We start from the raw sequence: 17205 nt of genomic DNA on the forward strand, positions 1-17205 counted from the left end.
AATGGGCCCAATTAAGGACATGGCGCAGGATGCTTTGACATGATGTTGACTGTCACTTTGATATTAAGACTTTTTACCTTGTCTTTTTGATCCGAAGAACCTATTGAAGGTTCTTGCAGGCAGAGTTATTGCTATGTAGACAGTGTAATGATGACATACTGATGATGAATTTCTGTTGAGAAAAATATTTTTTCACAATATATTCTAGTAAGCCAATTTAGTTCCTTGGTCAATATTCTACATTTTATGATTGGACAATTACCTTTTTTTTGCCCACTAAAATTCAGAAATTATGTTCAGAAGATCAGTTCCTGGATCATCAAACTTTATGACAAATATTCAGTTCATAGATTATTTATTCATCCCTATCAACTTTTACTGATTGTCATTATTGCTATCAGGAGATTTCCTTTGTGGCTCCTTTTTTAAAAGCCAAGTTAAACTTTGCTATATCAAATTTGGCCATTCTAAACTTTGTCAAGAAGATTTTATTCTTTCAACAATTTTTGTCTTATTTGGGGAGTATTATTTCCACCATGAATTACCCTCTTTGGTAGGATGACAGACGAGGGAACATTTCCTGAGGGCAGCCATTGGTAGGAGGGAGACCTCAAGCAACCTTGAGAAGATGAAGGACATAAACATATACTGTGCCCACTTCACCACCTTGCTTAGGGCTACCCTGATTTCCCAGGCCCTCTCACACCGTGGTGTTAGCAAACAGTTTCATATCTCCAAAAACATCCTCTCCAGACCTGGAACCCAAGCTTATGATCCGTAGACTCTGGAGGAATTCAATTTAGGGGGTGAATGGAGCCCCCTACTCCAGGGCCAAGACTGCTCTCTGGGTCCTCTTGTGAACCCACCTCATTTCCTTCTCTCTGAACTTTCCATCTCTTTCCACTTCCCTGCACTCTATCTTCACCTCTTTCCATCCTCTCTTTTTCTCTTTTCTTGTTTGCTGTCTTTTCTCTTTCCCTGTTCCTTGGAATATTTAAATAAACCTTTAAGGGAAGGGTTTAAAAATGCATCTGGCAACCTATTACTGTCTCCCTGCAGGAACACGTCTAACAAGTCTCTTTCTTTGTCTTTCTTTCCTACAGATGAGACAGTGGAGTCCTACGAGCACTTGGCCCTCAAGGTTTTACACTCTTGGCAGGATATCCCGGAAGTCGGATGTAGGCTGGTTCCTGAGCACATAGAAACTCGGCCGCTGTACCACAAGGATAAGCCAGGAATGGAGCAGGTAGTGGGCAAGACAGTTCTGGCCCCAGTAGGAGTGTTCATCCCCAATGAAAGTGGTTTTTACCCTAAAAGTTAATCTTGTGTGCCTTCGAGTAATGGTTTTCATCCAGGGACAATTTTGACCTTCTCCCCCCAGGGATATTTAGCAATGTCTGGAAACATTTATGGTTGTCACAGTGGGTGGGGGGTGCTAGTGCCATATAGTGGGTAGAGACCAAGGATGCTCCTAAATTAAACACCCTGCAATACACAGGACAGCCTCCCCACAACAAAGAATTAACCAGCCTAAAACATCAATAATGCTGGGTTTGAGAAACCCTGCTCCAGAGTCAGCGTTGGACTTAGTACTGTTTCCTTCTTATGATTTGAGTTATCAAACTCTTCAAAGAATCCCATCATTTGGGAAACTTCAGAACCCATCTGAGGTGGGCACGATGGTGTGCGCTTATAGCCCCAGCTACTTGGGAAGCTGTGGTGGGAGGATGGCTTAAGCCTAGGAGTTTGAGGCCAGCCTGGGCAACACAGTGAGACCCCATCTCTAAATTGATAAATAAATAAAATTTAAAATCCATCTGATATGCCCAAGACCCTGTCCAAAATCTATTTGTAACCACATAGCTTAGTAAACACACACACAGTTTTCCCAGAGAAGCAGTAGGTGGTGGCTTACCTTGAAGAATTGGCAAAAAGAAGCTATATAGAAAAAATAATTAGAGACCTGAGTTAGGAATCAGAAGGGAAGAGAAGATAAATTTTTTTAAGAGCCTTTCATGTACTAGGCCCTTTACATAAATTATCTCAACTATTTATGATGGACATAGAATTGTTTATCCAAACTGAGTCCATTTTGAGATTGAATGAGGGTACTATTAATAATTAAGTTGGTACAAGTGACATACATTAGAATTTTCCTAGACAAATGGTAGTGTGGGTCACCTTCCTATTATTCCTTAATACAGCCTCGTGATGGGCTTATTATGATCTTTACTTTTAAGATGAGGAAATTGAGGTTCAGAGAGTTTAAGTAACTAGCTCCAAGTTACTCAGCTGGTAAGTAGTAAAGCTGGGATTTAACCCAGTCAGTTCGAGTCCCTAGACCTAGATAAGTCCACAATCCCAAGCTGGCTTCTGTCCCAGCTCTGTACGCATCCACTTTGTAACTTGGGCAAATCATATGAGTCCAATTATTATGGGACAGAAACACCTTCTCTGCTATCTGAGCAGTGTTGGGGGGTAGACCTAGTGATAGTATGTGTGGAGGATTGTGTTGAGAGGATAAACGATTATCAGATATAGAAGCTTATGGTTTTTTCCTAAAATTCACTACCAAATGTCTGAAATCTTTTGATTACTGGGATTTTTCATTTTGCTGGTCAGATGTGGCTTTTTTATTAGGGTGAATATTAATGTATCTTTAGAGAATAAATCATCCCACTTTTCCCTAGGTCTCCATTGAACTGGTTCTTCTCTTCCCAAACGTTAAACCTTCGCTTACATTTTCCCTTCCCCTGAAAAGCCTTGTTTTTTCTAGCTAAAGTCCCTCCCTCATCCAAACTCTGCATAACCTTCATGCTGTGGTAGAATCCCCCTCTCCTTCTTATCATTTCCTCTGGTCATCTCAACCCACATCGATTACTCTCTTCCTGAGCTGATGGAGTACTTAGAATGTATACAACAGAGCTGAGCATGGAATCCACTGGGCCTTCTCCCTGTGTGGGCTCTGAAATCCCTTGCAATAGGGTAAAATATGATGTATGGAGTTCAAGGCAGAGAATGGGAGGCCGAATTCTGTCACTGATTAGCCACAGAACTTCAGATAACTTCCTTGACTTCTCTGAGCCTTGGTTTCTTTATGTGTAAAATAGAAACGGAGTTGGGTGAGCATGAACAGAGATAATGGATGTTAAGGCACATTAGAAACAATGAAATGTAATACTTCTGACAGATGGTATTATCATCTTTCTAATCCTTGGGAGTTTGCAGAAAGAGCGGGGTCTCTGGGGTTAACAGACAAGGACTGAATACAGATTCTGCTTGATATTGTCTATGTAAGCATGGGCAGGATGTTTTCCCATCTGCCAAACAGGAATAACATCTACCCAGGGGGAATACTGCAAGATTTCATGAGATAATGAATGTCAAATACATATCACTGTCTACCACCTAGCAGGTGCTCAATAAGGGTTTCCTCGCCCTTCACCTGCTCCTAATTTATGCTCTAATCCCTAAAAAAATAAAAGTAAGTTCTGCTTTTGTCAACAATATGCTAAACAACTATTAATATAAAGCCGCCAAGCTGTACCCAATACTCATTTCTAGTAAGGGAATCTTTTAAAACCATCTGTCAATTACCAATGCCCCCACCCTCTCCCAAAGCTAAAGGAGTCTCTTTTCTTAACAAGGGCCGTCTGCAGATGTGGGTGGACATGTTTCCCAAGGATATGCCTCAGCCTGGACCTCCTGTTGACATTTCACCAAGACGACCCAAAGGGTAAGTTGGCTGCAGCACCCCGTAGATGTAGAGACCATGATAACAGACAAAAGGTCATGACATCTGATCTGCTGTCTGGCAGGTTACCTGGTAATTATAACCTCACTTTCCACCTGGGCAGTTACAGCAGGGGTGGATGATGGCAGTGACAGTAGTGGTTGCCACTGTCCTAAGAAGGGGCTTCTTAGCTTCAAGTTCCTCATCTGAAAAATGCTGGTCAATAGAAGGAGAATCTGCTCAGAGTGATTCATGTCCTGGGTGATTCTGAAGGCTACAGCTTGAAAACTTGGTTCTGACGGAACCCAGACCCTGTGTGTCGGTATTTCTGAACTTGGCAAACGTAAGGAAGCTTATGGACCAAAGCAACTAGAACCACATAGACACCAGGTGACTCAGCTTTCAAGGTCATTAGCCTAATGCTGCCTTCCCTTGCCCCAGGTATGAATTGAGGGTGATTATCTGGAACACTGAAGATGTCATTTTAGAGGATGAGAATATCTTCACGGGCCAAAAATCAAGTGATATTTATGTTAAAGGGTAAGATCATCCACAAACTCCATCCTTCCTTTTCTTCCCTCCTCAGCTCTTTAAACCCTAACCAAATCAATGCCTCATGGGGGGAACTACACCCACGCTCCACAGAAGGAGCCCATCTTACTCACTTGGTTAAATAAGGCCACTTTCTTTGTCAAATGTTTGTCTTATTTGGTCATTTTGCTAAGGATTATCTTATGAAAGTATTTTTGCAAGGAAATCTTATTACATAAACATCTTTCGGCTTAACTGGTGGATACCTAAACTTGTTAAGTGATTTGCGAAATATATCTACCTTTAAACTGAAGGAAGTAGAGATCTGGTGCCATTAATGAAAGATTAATCCGTATAGCAGATTGCAAAGCTAATGCAAAAGCTAAAATTTCTGCCTTGCCATTTGCTAGTGCTACTGATTTAAAAAAAGATACCAACCTAGGACCCAGACAATGAAGCATTTTCTATCTGTCTCGTAGTTTGGCTCTGCTTCCTTTTAGCCACTAGGCAGGGAGGGGGATGAGGTGGTACAGAATCAGAAGAAAAGGGGATTTAAATCTGTATCTTAGCTAAAACTCTTCTCAGCCTCATGCTGATATCTCTTTGCCTTCTCCAAACAAGAAGCGTCCTGTCTTCAGAATGCACATTACCAATGCATTTGGCAGCCACACCATGTCCAGTGGTTCAGAATTCTAATTTTGGGGGGGATAAAAATATAAGAAAAAGTTAAATTATTACAAAGGAGGAGTAATAGAAGTAACATGACCCAAAATAATTAAGATTTTAAAAGGCAAAATTAAGATCCTCTGAAACTGCTATCTTACTACCAATTTGAGAAAGATTAATGTGTCTTCAAAAAAGGTATTTAACCATGTTTAAGATATGGAAGGATTCCAGGAGAGTTCAGGTAGAGACTTCCAGAACACTGGCCTATGAAAATGTAGTGCAGGAGATGCTTATTCACTCTCTCCATCTCCTTCCCTCCTACTCACCTCTCAGCCAGCCCCACACTGGCTTCCTCCCCTACATTCCAGCAAAGCATGTCTCACTATGGTGCCAGTTTTCTCCACAGTGCTAAATCTAATGGTCTTGTTTGGTTTTTGTTTTTCTAATTAGTTAGTCCTCATTTTCTAGCCCTCTAAGGAGCATTTGACATAGCTGACCACACCTTCTTTTTGAAACACTTTCTTGTCTTAACCTCTATAGTGACACATGTTTCTGGTTGTCCTCAAACTCCCTGGTGGCTTCTTCTCAGTGTCCTTTGAAAGCTCATTTTCCTTCCTTTAGCAGTTAAACAGCTCATGATATTGTCCTGGAGTCTCTTCTCATCTCACCCTATTTTGTCTCTCTGCCTTTTTTCATCCAACATTCACTTAAATAAAGTGGTTCAAATAACCAATGGCTTCCATTGCCATCTTTCAATTTCCATTCTTGATGATTCCTGCTCCAGATGTGCCTATGTACTTGGATTTCTCGATAGCACACCTCAAATTCAACAAGTCTAAAACCAAAATGAAGATCTTACCACCCCAAACTTTCTTCTCAAGGGCTTCTTATCTCAGTGGCTGGTACCATCATCCATTCAGTGCCAGGAACCCCAAATCTACAGAGCCTTTCCTCATTGACTTCTCATTTCTCATGCGCCATCAAATCTTGTCCATTTTCCTTCTCAAAAAGCCATCGACACTACCTGTCCTCTCCCTCTTCACCACACTCACTGTGGTCTTTTTCTCCACCATCACCTGCTGGGGCCACGGCAGTACCAGTACCACCCAGGCTGGGCTCTCCATTCTCTCTCTTGCCCTCCAGTAATTTGTTCTCTGTGGGTTATCTCTTCAAAACACAATTTCATTGTGTCAGTCCAGTACTTAAAACTTTTCATTTACATCTCATTTTCTCTAGACAGAGATTTAAATCCCAAATATGTCCTAAAATATCTCCTACGATTATCTCTCCATCCTCACCCCACAGCACACTTCCCTTTGCTCTTGGCTCTCTGGGCACACGGACCTTCTTCCCCTTGTTAGGATGATCTTCACCTCTCCTTCCGTGGGGCCTTTGCATGTCTCTCTCTGGTGACTTCTGCCACCTGACTCAATCCCTCTCTTCCGTTTCCCCATGGCTATAGCCTTGCTCCATGAAGCAAGGGCCATGTCTGTCTGCTCCCCAGTGCTCCCCTAGCCTCTAGCTCGCTCTTTGCCTAACAACAGATACCATAAATATATTGATTGAGTGAACACCACCTTTAGCTAAAGGATTGGGTCCTTACCCCAAGTGGAACCACCCCTCTGTGAAGAGAAGGGTCTTTATTCTCCCCTTCCCTGCTCTGGGGAGGAGGGATGTCTGCTTTCAGAAAGCAAGTGGTTTGGGATTATCAATTAGTTTGAATAAAAAGTACTTATTTTTTCAATTAATTAATTCACCACAGATAAAGTACTAGGGGAAAATGTATTAATTGTAACTTACATTATGATGGAGATGGAGGAGAAAGACCAGGTCATTCTAAGAAGAAAGAACATTACAGATAATTTGCAATACCCAAAGCATTTTCAGATATTATCCTATGTAATTTTTCAGAACAACCCTATGAGCCAGGCTCTACAATTGCTTCCCTTTTACAGATGAAACAAAGGCATGTAGAGATTTGAAAACTTAGCTATGGCTGCATAGTTAGTCAGCAGTAGAGCCAAGACTGGAATCCAGATGGGTACAGGCAGCCCGCCTAACCTCCATGCCACACTAATCCAGGCGTGCCGGGCTTTCCAGGCTCAGAACCAAGGAGGAAGGGACCAATTACAGGCCTGACAGCACAGGTCTACACCAGCCAGCACAGGTCTACACCAGCACAACACAGACCTGACAGCACAGGTCTACCAGCTCAATTACAGGCCTGATGGCACAGGTCTATACCAGCTCGACACAGGCCTGATAGCACTGGTCTATATCAGCTCAATGCAGGCCTGACAGCACAGGTCTACAGCAGCCAGCACAGGTCTACATCAGTCCAATTTCAGAGGCCTCGTTGTAGTGGGCAACCTCATTCTAACACTCAGCTACAGAGGTAGCGCGCCTTACAAAGAGGGCTCCCAGGGTGACAGGTGCCCAGATTACACTTGCACTTTGTATTTCCTGAATTTTCCATCCTGGTTGCATGGGGCTTCAGGTCTACCCAAACAATTGAAGACACTTCCCCAACCTGCCTTGGAATAAGTCTTGTTTCTGTTTCAAATCCCTTGACCCCTATTTTACTCTTTCAAACTAAAATGGAAACTTCCATCTGAATCTAACTATATGATAATTGTAAAACTATGATCTGTGACCACGTTAAAAACTAGTTATACCGATGCCTGAAGAATGTACCCTGAGTGTTTAAGTTCTCCTGAATCTTTACCCAGGTGGATAAAGGGGCTGGAAGATGACAAGCAGGAGACAGACGTGCATTACAACTCCCTGACTGGAGAGGGCAACTTCAACTGGCGCTTCCTGTTTCCGTTTCAGTATCTCCCAGCTGAGAAGCAAATGGTCATTACCAAGAGAGAGAACATCTTTTCCTTAGAGAAGACAGAGTGTAAGACTCCCGCTGTGCTGGTGCTCCAGGTTTGGGATTTTGAAAGGCTGTCCTCAGATGACTTCCTGGGTAAGCCAGTGGCTTTGTCAAGCACATATTAATAAGGGTATTGTCTCAGCTTTTGGAGAGCTTGGCCTGATTCAGTTACAAGGAAAACAGTTTCAGTGCTATCTATGATACCAAAATAATTGGAAACAGCCCTAATAGCCATTAACAGGGGATTGGCTAAATAAGTGATGAAGCATCCATATGGTGGACCACTGCATATTCAAACGGACTTAAGTTGATCTTGCTCTACCAGTAAGAGGTCATTAAGCTTTGAGCTAATTACTGGTCCACTCTTTCCCTTATTTTTCCTCAATTGTACAATGAGGACAGTAATATTATATACTTCGGAGGGTGCTGGAGTTGTACGTGTGATAATGCAATTAAAGAACAAATCATAGTGCCTTTTACATAGCAAGCACTAGATAAGTGATAGCCCTGCCGCCATTCAAAATATGGGAATATCGGCCGGGCGCGGTGGCTCACACCTGTAATCCTAGCACTCTGGGAGGCCAAGGAGGGCAGATTGTTTGAGCTCAGGAGTTCGAGACCAGCCTGAGCAAGAGCGAGACCCCGTCTCTACTAAAAATAGAAAGAAATTAATCAGACAACTAAAAATATATAGAAAAAATTAGCCGGGCATGGTGGTGCATGCCTGTAGTCCCAGCTACTCGGGAGGCTGAGGCAGAAGGATCACTTGAGCCCAGGAGTTTGAGGTTGCTGTGAGCTAGGCTGATGCCACGGCACTCACTCTAGCCCGGGCAAAAGAGTGAGACTCTGTCTCCAAAAAAAAAAAAAAAATGTGAATATCTAATGAGTTGGAAAGCTGTGCAGGATTCCTTAAGTGAAAAAGGAATGTGAAAAACACCCAGTTTCTGTAAAATACATGTTTATATATATAGGAGAAAGGATAGTCATAGGCAAGCAGAGAGAGACAGAGAGAGAGAGAGAGAGAGAGAGAGGGAAGGGGAAGGAGGGGGAAGGGCTAAGCACCAATATGTAGAGCAGTGGTCAACTTTTGGGGGAATCAAATTATGGAAAATTTTTCTATTCTCATTTTTTTGCTCATGTACATGCTCTAAATTTCCCACATTTAACAAATATGACTTTATAATAGGAAAAAGTTGTTAGAGAGAGATAGAACTTTCTCATGGCAATGTCTTACTCTGCCTTGCAGTCACTTACTGAAAAACCAGTGTTGGGAACCCACTAAGGTTCACTCCCTGTCCTGGGGAATAGACACAAAGACAGTAAAGCAGACCTCGACCTGGAGGAGCTTATTGGATTCAAAGAAGGAGGCAAGGTCGAGGGAGGAGGGCTCTCATAGGGTTGTCAGGGCTAAAGCAGGGGAAGCTAAGGCACATAATGTGGACCCTGGAGCTGAGCTCAGGGAGCAGAGAAGGTGCCCAGCAGCGATGACAACTGAAATTGAGGCTCGAAAGTTAAATATTGTAGCTCCGCCCTTATATTCTACCTGCTACCATGGGATTAATCCATTGGGGGCACCAAACATGTCTTGGTCATATTCGTACTCCCAACACCTAGCACATGGTTGTGATCCAATGTGGTGCTGATTGAATGACTGGTGAGTGAATGGGTGAATGAATGAATGGTTGGATGGATGAATGAGAATGGTGATGAATCAAAAAGTTCTTCCATAACTTTTAAGAAACCCTTCCATAACTGTGGACGTCTCTCCACAGGCTCCCTGGAAATGAACCTCAATAGTTTCCCTCGAGCAGCCAAGTCTGCCAAAACCTGTGATCTCACCAAGTTTGAAAATGCAAGTGAGGAAAACAAGATCTCTATATTCCAGCAAAAGCGTGTGCGTGGCTGGTGGCCTTTTGCTAAAAGCAAAGAACTCACAGTAAGTGATGGCTGTAGGAGGTGGGGGCATGGGGGCAGTCAGGGGGCATCATGCTCTTCTAATGAGTCACATTGTGAACTTCAAGTTAAGTGCCTTGAAGTGACACGAGCCCTTTACGCAGAGGTTCTGCTGAGAAACAAGATTTTTTTAAAGCTCTGTAAATGCATTAAGCCTTCCATAGTTCAGCATACTTGATTTAATAGCTACCTATGTTGGGGTGGTTTTCTATCCTTTTGATCTGAACTTACACCCCTGGCATTAAATTTTTTTCTAACGTTTCTTGAAATTATGCATAAGGTCCTGACTAATGTACAATTTCAATGTAACTGCCTCATCGCTTCACCCTCAGATGTGAGACGTGATTTAAAAAGCGATCCATCCTTTTAAACTTCCTTTTAAAACTTCCTTGGGAGGATGACAGCAGGAAGAGCCATTTGTCCCTTTTCCTGTATTGCTAACTTAGTCCACACTATGTGGCATGAGGTGTAGGAATTTCTGACCTTTCACAAATATTAGGAAGAAAGTTTCTTCTTCCCTTTCTTTCAACCCCTTCATTTGTAAGGAAGGAGGGATGACTTATGTGATCAGTGAGATTGAGAAAAGACACTGAGGCTGCACAGATGGGCTCCCTTCTCTGCTGCCAGGCTCCCCTTGGGGTGACTGCACTCTCCCCTCTGCTCCTTGTGCCTTGTGGGAAAAGCATGCCCAGGACAGGACCTTTCTGGTAGCAGGTCTGGGTAGAGATCTATTTCTCTCTCTCTCTCTCTCTCTCTCTGCTCCCAGGGTCCAGTGGGTTTGAGGCATGGATTTCCTTTATACCTCCCTGGGTAAATGGCAGCTGCTCATCTGAGCCCATGATGTCTAGTTTTATTATGTTTTCTGGGAGTTTTTCTCTTCCCTCCATTCTCAGTTTGATTGGTGAAGAGACTGAAGCTACAGTCAGGCTCCTCCTTCCAGAGGCTCCTGCGAGCCTCTAGGTTGATTCTGGGCTTCAGGGCTTAGCACATAATAGATGCTTAATCAGTATTTGTTGGATGAATGAATGAAATCAGAGATGAATGAGTCGTGGCCTCTACCTTCAACCAGCTCAGAGTCCAGCGTGAGGGACAAATGTCTCAACAACCCAGTTATACATGAAATAACCAAAGTGTCAAATGAAGGGAGGGAACAGAGAGGAGGGAGGGATCCAGTTGTCCCTGAGGGAGCTGAAGGGCCAAGCAGGGCAGAGCATGCATGAGTTTATCAAGAACAAAAGACAATAAAAAGGCATGTTCTAGATGAAGAAGAGGGCAGGTGTCTTCTCCAAGTGGAGGAAACTGATCGGCAAAGGGTGAAGGCACAAGTAGCCCTGTGGGGAAGGCCAACCACCCTCTGATCAGACTCACCAGCACAAGGTGGGAAAATGGGGATTGCCAAGTCCAGAAATCCAAAGCCTTATCTTTTGACATAATTCTACTCTCTGTAAATTAGTAAATAGTAATTATAGATGCTGATTATATAACCGAAGTCATCTATTACAGTTTATATCCCTTTAGATTTTGCCAAATGTGTGCAGACCCCCCCATTATTTCATTTGACCCTAGTTAACTCTTAATTTTCCATGCCATTTATTTCTTCATTTCATCCAATAAACATTTACTGGGCATCTAGTAAATGATTAGCCCTGGGAATAAAATATGAGTAATACAGACAACGTCTCTGTCATCACAGAGCTTACAGTCCAAAGTTAAGGACAGACACACAGACACACACATGCAAAGGCACACACTGCAAGAAAGCAGTTACTTAGAATAAGGACTGGCGCAGGTGACACAGTGCTGAATTAAAGCATATTCGGTGCAGAGATTTCCATTCAGTACAGCGCTAGGGGACGGCCTTTCTGTGGCTGTGAACTACTGATAAGTTGAGACCTGAAGAATGAAATGTAGGGAGCCATCAGGAGAAGCAGGAGGAAGAGCATCTGTGGAGAGCGAGGGTCGTGCTGGCAATGTGGAGAGGACACCAGGGCCAGATCGTGCAGACGAGTTTGGGTTTCACTCTCAGAGGAGAGCCCCTGTGTGGGTCCCAGCAGGGAGGCGAGGGAACCTGACTCCCGGAGGAAACACAACCTGTCTGCCACGTGGACAATGGACAGGAGAGAGTCAAAGCTGGAGAAAGGCAGAGAAGGACCAGATAGAGATGCAGGGCAAAGATGTGAACAGGTAAAAATGTGCTGAAACAAAAACCCAGACAGGAGACTCTTTTGGGAAGGGAAGTTGGTCCTTGAGTCAGGTTATATAAGAAGCAGCAGAGAAGTGCCCATTGAATTCAGTGGCATGGAGGTTCCTGGCAACCTTTAAAAAAGAAGAATTGTGAATGTCCATAGCAGCATTATTCATAATAGCCCCAAAGTGCTAACACTCAAATGTCCACCAGCTGATGAACGGATAAAAAAATGTAGTACATCCACACAGTGGAACATTATTCAGCCATAAAAAGGAATGAAGTACTGATACATGCTCCAGCATGGATGAACCTTGGAAACATTATGCTAAGTAAAAGAAGCCAGACACTGAAGACCACATGCAGTCTGATTTCACTTACGTGAAATGTCCAGAATAGGCAAATCTGTAGACAGTAGATCGGTGGTTGCCAGGAGCTGGGGGGAAGGGGAATAGAGTGTAACTGCTAACCAATGTGGGCTCTATTTTGGGGTAATAAAAAAAGTTCTGAAATTAAATCCTGGTGCTGGCTGTACAACTTTGTAAATATACTAAAACCCATGTAATTATGCACTTTAAAAGGGTGAACTTTATGGCATGAGAATTATATCTCAATTTTTAAAAAGCAGTATTGGTGGAATGGTGAAGACAGAAACAGGTTAGCATGGATTGCAGAGCGAATGGAAGTGAGTGAGTGAAGACAGCATGTGTAGACTCTCTAGAAGCCTACACAATTTCATATCTCAGTACTCCCCCTCAACCATCCTGGACTACTGTTGCCCATTGTCCATCAGCCACTTTCTGCTACTTCCTGTACCCCACCTGTCTGTGGACTGGTCCTTCTACCTGAATGCCCTAGCCCCCTTTCCCACTGGGAAAACTCCTAGTCCTTAAGTATTCTGAGACTTTTTTCCAGCAGTCACCCACTCTGAGAAGGCTTTCCCGGTACCCCCAGCCTGGATGGGTTTGCTCTCCTTAAGCTTCCACAGCCCTTGTAACACTGATTTGAACTTGGCCATGGACTTCATGGTTCTTCTGTGAGCAACCTGAGTCCAGAAAGTGTGTTTTCTCTTTCTGTTCCTTCTAAGATTTTTCAGTGTTTAAAATGGTGCCTGGCATATAGTGGATACTCATAAATATTTATTGAATGAATCAATGAATTCAGGAACAATTAAAACATGGATTCTACTATAAGAGATTATATGGTTTCCTTCTCTGTTTACTCAGTGTACTGAGCACATAGGAAGTGCTCAGTAAATGTTCTCTGAAAACGGACACATCAGCACATATTGATTTATATGATTATCTAAGTGTCACCTTAGAAACCCGAGAGCAGTGTCCTAAAGAAATAGACAGAAGATGGGTAGATTTTAATGGCAGGAGGATCAAAGGATATGGACAGGATTTGGGGGACACAGTGGTGAATGGATGAAGAGACATTTGGGCTGTGGCAGTCTGTTTCCCCAGATCCACAGAAGTTTTAAGATCTGCAGAAACATTGAGCTTCTGATCGGAACCCCACCTGGTAGGTACTAGAATAGTGATAATTTCCATGACCTTTTGCCTTTCTCTATGCTGATGCCACTGTCCCTACATTGCCAGAGCCTGGGTATGTCAGATTAGTTTAGTGATCTGAATTCACTTGCCTAATAGTTTTGTAAAGGCTGGGTTTTAAGGGAGACATTTATGTGGGAAATTTACTTTCTGGTTTGATTGACTCAATGAAGAGTTTTTCAGCCCTTGTGCTTTGGAGAGTCCATTTGGAGATGCTCTTGCCTTGGATTCCATGAGGGAAAGCTCAGGCGGAAGAGAATCCTTCCTGGGGACTCACACATTTTGAATAATTTATTATCCTACAGAGGACTTCTGTGCATCAAAAAAATGCATGTTTGGATTAAAAGTATCAAAAGCTTTCTGGATCACTTTAGGGACTGTGATTGGCAGCAGTGAGATGGGTGGATGGCAGCATGGAATGGCCCCATGGCAACAGATTAGCAGTGGGTTCCAGGCCAACTTGGGCTCGAAGCCTGGCTGCATTATTTATTTACCAGCTGCATGACTTTGGGCAACTTCACCTCCCTAAGCCCCAACTTCCTTACCTGTAAAAATAGAGAAAATGAAAGTATGCACCCCATGGAGCTTGTGACACTAAAATGAGAAAGAATCTGTGTACCTGGAATATACTAAAGGCTCAATAAATGTGAGAACTTAGCTTGAGCTACTGCTCAGCAATGAAGTGTTTTCACTAATCTCTTCTCCAGCCTCCTTCTGCTGCCCCGAGATGAGAGAAATGCCTCAAACCCAAAATACCTGAATATCTTAGCTAATAAATAACATCTAATCCTTAGGGATTAAGCTTTTGGTAGATATTACAAAAAGGTAAGAACAGAAGCTCTAACAACATACTTTAAACCCCCCCATAAAAGATTCTCCTGAAGAATTGGCCAAGACGATGGACTTTCGCAGGAGATTGTTTTAAAGACTCTTTCTAGTAAGCATAGGAGTTTGTAATTAAACGTTCTTCATTTCTACTCAATGTAAAGTTTCCTCTTCTGAGTATGGGTTATCATGTTGCTCCTTCAGCTATTCATTTGTTCAACAATGATCCAGAGCCCGCTCTGGGCGGGGCTTTGTTGGGAGCATCCCAAATGCAGAGATGAATAGGAAGCAGCCCCTGCTTCCCAGGAGCTTGCTGTCTGGTGGGGAAGACAGACAAGAGAAGCAGCCAGCATCCACCAGTGTGCAGAGTGAAGAGTGCTCTGACTGTGGGAGTAACAAGTGTTGCTAATATGAGCTGACTACCAAAACCAGTTCTGAAAGACTGAATATATTATACAAACTGGCAATGGTCAGACCCTACATGGCAATAGAACTCTGATCTACAACCACTGCAGCAACCACCTGGGGAAGCAAAACACAACCTCTGCAGCAATCAACCTCCAATGATCAGGGCTTGGTTGCTGCCTGCCAGCATCCCTAGTTCATGTTTCTGCTTCCAAATGCACTCTTCTAACTGATCACATAAGGCACCCATAGTTAGCCTGCTTTCTGTTTCACTGTGGCAGCACCTTTCAACCAGAACACACCTGAAGCCTTCTCTTTTTTCATGGTAAAGCTTCCCCTCCACCTGCCTGTTTTTGAGTTTCTGCCAAACTCAAGTGACGGTAGCTGACTCCTTTGTTATAGCTCTGAATAAATAGCCTCTGTTTTTTCTCATATGGCTGGTTTTTGTTGATTTCTATGGCCCTAAACACTTGATGTATATTAACTAATTTATCTGCTAAACCCCCATGAGATATGTATATATTATCAATTCCCATTTTATAGATAAGGAAACTGAGGCACAGAGAGGTAAGTAACTTGCCTCATGTCACACAGCTAGGCAGGGAGGATGGAATTCACACCCAAGCAGTCTGCCCCTACATTCCTTGGTCTTCACCACTGTGCAATACTTCCTTTTCTGACAGAGAGCCATGGAAACAGAAGGGACATCCAACTTGGTCCTGGAGTCCTCAGCAATCTTAACCATGGAGGTGAAGTCTGAGGTGACATCTCAGACTTGGGAAAATATAATTTAGAACAAAATTTTCTCCCAACCCAGAAAATCTCTCCACAAATGTAGTAGAGAGAAAAAAAGAGGGAGGAGGTATTGAATTATCATTAAATAAGAATGTGATGTACATTGCAGGAAACCTGCCAAGAGATTGCAAAGACAGAAAGAAATTTCATTCTTTCATACAATTAAGTAGCTATAACCCATCTTTTGAAGATAAACAATAACTAATCCTCAAGTAAAAGGACTTTACACCACCATTTGTCACACGTAGCTCATCCTAGATTCACTTGATAATTGGGGTGGCCATCTTTGTTACCTAATTAGCTTTACCCCAAAGAAAAACAAAATTCTCAAATCTTTATGACGAAAGGTAGTTGTGCAACTTGGAGATAGGTGCCCGCTGAAGTTAGGCTCCTACGCTGCCTCAGAAACTGGGAGATAGGATGCTATCTCTCTTGATGTTTACATTTCAAAGAGATGGTTCCTGGGTCTTTGAAAAGACCTTCTGGGTGTTAAAGACAAAAAGCCTACTTAACTTTCAAAAGGATCATATACATTTCAAAGAGAAGAGAAAGAATCTGTGATTACAACTACTTGTCTAAAGTAAATGCTCCAAGAAAAAGGAAAAGAGGGAAACCTCTTTCCTCATTTTCAACAGGGAGAATTAAGCCTCTTATTTTTAATTTGTATTTGCCCTTACACATAGAATCGGCTTCATTCTCACCTGCATAGGTACCCCGTGGCCAGAGCCTTGGCTGACCTCAGTATGAAACCTGGTCCGGACAGCCCTGCTTTGGCCTGCAGAGGGGTATATTCCATCCGCCCCTTGACCTCGTTCCCCTTAAGTAACCAATAACCATATTGAGGATGCTAAACCGCCTATAAGTTTCTCCTAATGCAGTAGCAAGTTGGATGATCCCAGAATAAAATGATGTAATGGAAAACCTCTGCTGTTCCCAGAGGGCACTTCCTGTCCCCAAGTCTCATTTCCAGCTCTGTAAGTTCCAGCACAAATATTCTCTAATTCCAACTCTGTGGGGACTCTCTACTGTTCTTTGAAGCCAATGTTCAGAAGTCACTGTCCTCTTGCTCCAGTCACTGGCAGGCAAGCAGGGGTTTGTTTACCATCACTGCCACCTGCCAGATTTATTTTTAGAGCTGCTTATCAGTACTTCCAGGCGGTGTCATTTAGACATTTGGATCACACGGCTCCTAGTGTGCAATGTGGCTGTTCTCATAGCAAGTGGAAAACAGCTCCAGGGGATCGCTGAGGAATGGGGACCCTAGCAAGGAGGGAAGGGCATATCTTTTGAACATGTTCTTCTTCCTGAAACACATTGCACTCCGCATTTTATATGCCTCATCCCAATTAATCCTACTATAATAAAAGCAGAGAGGGAGATTGGGAAATTTCTTTTACAGGTTAATCCCACAAGTCTACAGGTAGCCCAGATTAGTCCCAGGACATAAACAACTAAAATTAAAAGGGAGGTTTCTGTGCTTACAGTGTAGTGTGAAAAATGGTATTTATTGTGTGTACACACACATACACTAGGTGCTAAGCATCCAACAGTGAATAAGACAAATTCCTAGCATCTGGAAGTTCACAGTTTAGTTGAGGAGGGTGGTAGAAATACATCATTTAAATAATATATAGCAAAATCAGATTCTCTCGGAAATGAAGAGGGAGATATTTTGCATGAA

At 42.9% G+C, this 17205-nt stretch overlaps 1 protein-coding gene across 1 annotated transcript in view; it reads left to right on the forward strand.

Annotated features, from left to right (window-relative positions):
* FER1L6 (fer-1-like family member 6) overlaps positions 1 to 17205 on the forward strand; it is a 128793-nt gene that overhangs the window by 104210 nt on the left and 7378 nt on the right. The window contains exons 35-39 of the mRNA XM_012660820.1: positions 1104 to 1246; positions 3648 to 3736; positions 4175 to 4273; positions 7660 to 7901; positions 9581 to 9744. Of these exons, the coding sequence (XP_012516274.1) occupies positions 1104 to 1246; positions 3648 to 3736; positions 4175 to 4273; positions 7660 to 7901; positions 9581 to 9744 (737 nt within the window). The remainder of the gene's footprint in view (positions 1 to 1103; positions 1247 to 3647; positions 3737 to 4174; positions 4274 to 7659; positions 7902 to 9580; positions 9745 to 17205) is intronic.

Source organism: Propithecus coquereli, unplaced genomic scaffold, assembly GCF_000956105.1.
Source record: "Propithecus coquereli isolate 6110/MARCELLA unplaced genomic scaffold, Pcoq_1.0 Scaffold68, whole genome shotgun sequence".
Lineage (NCBI taxonomy): Eukaryota > Metazoa > Chordata > Mammalia > Primates > Indriidae > Propithecus > Propithecus coquereli.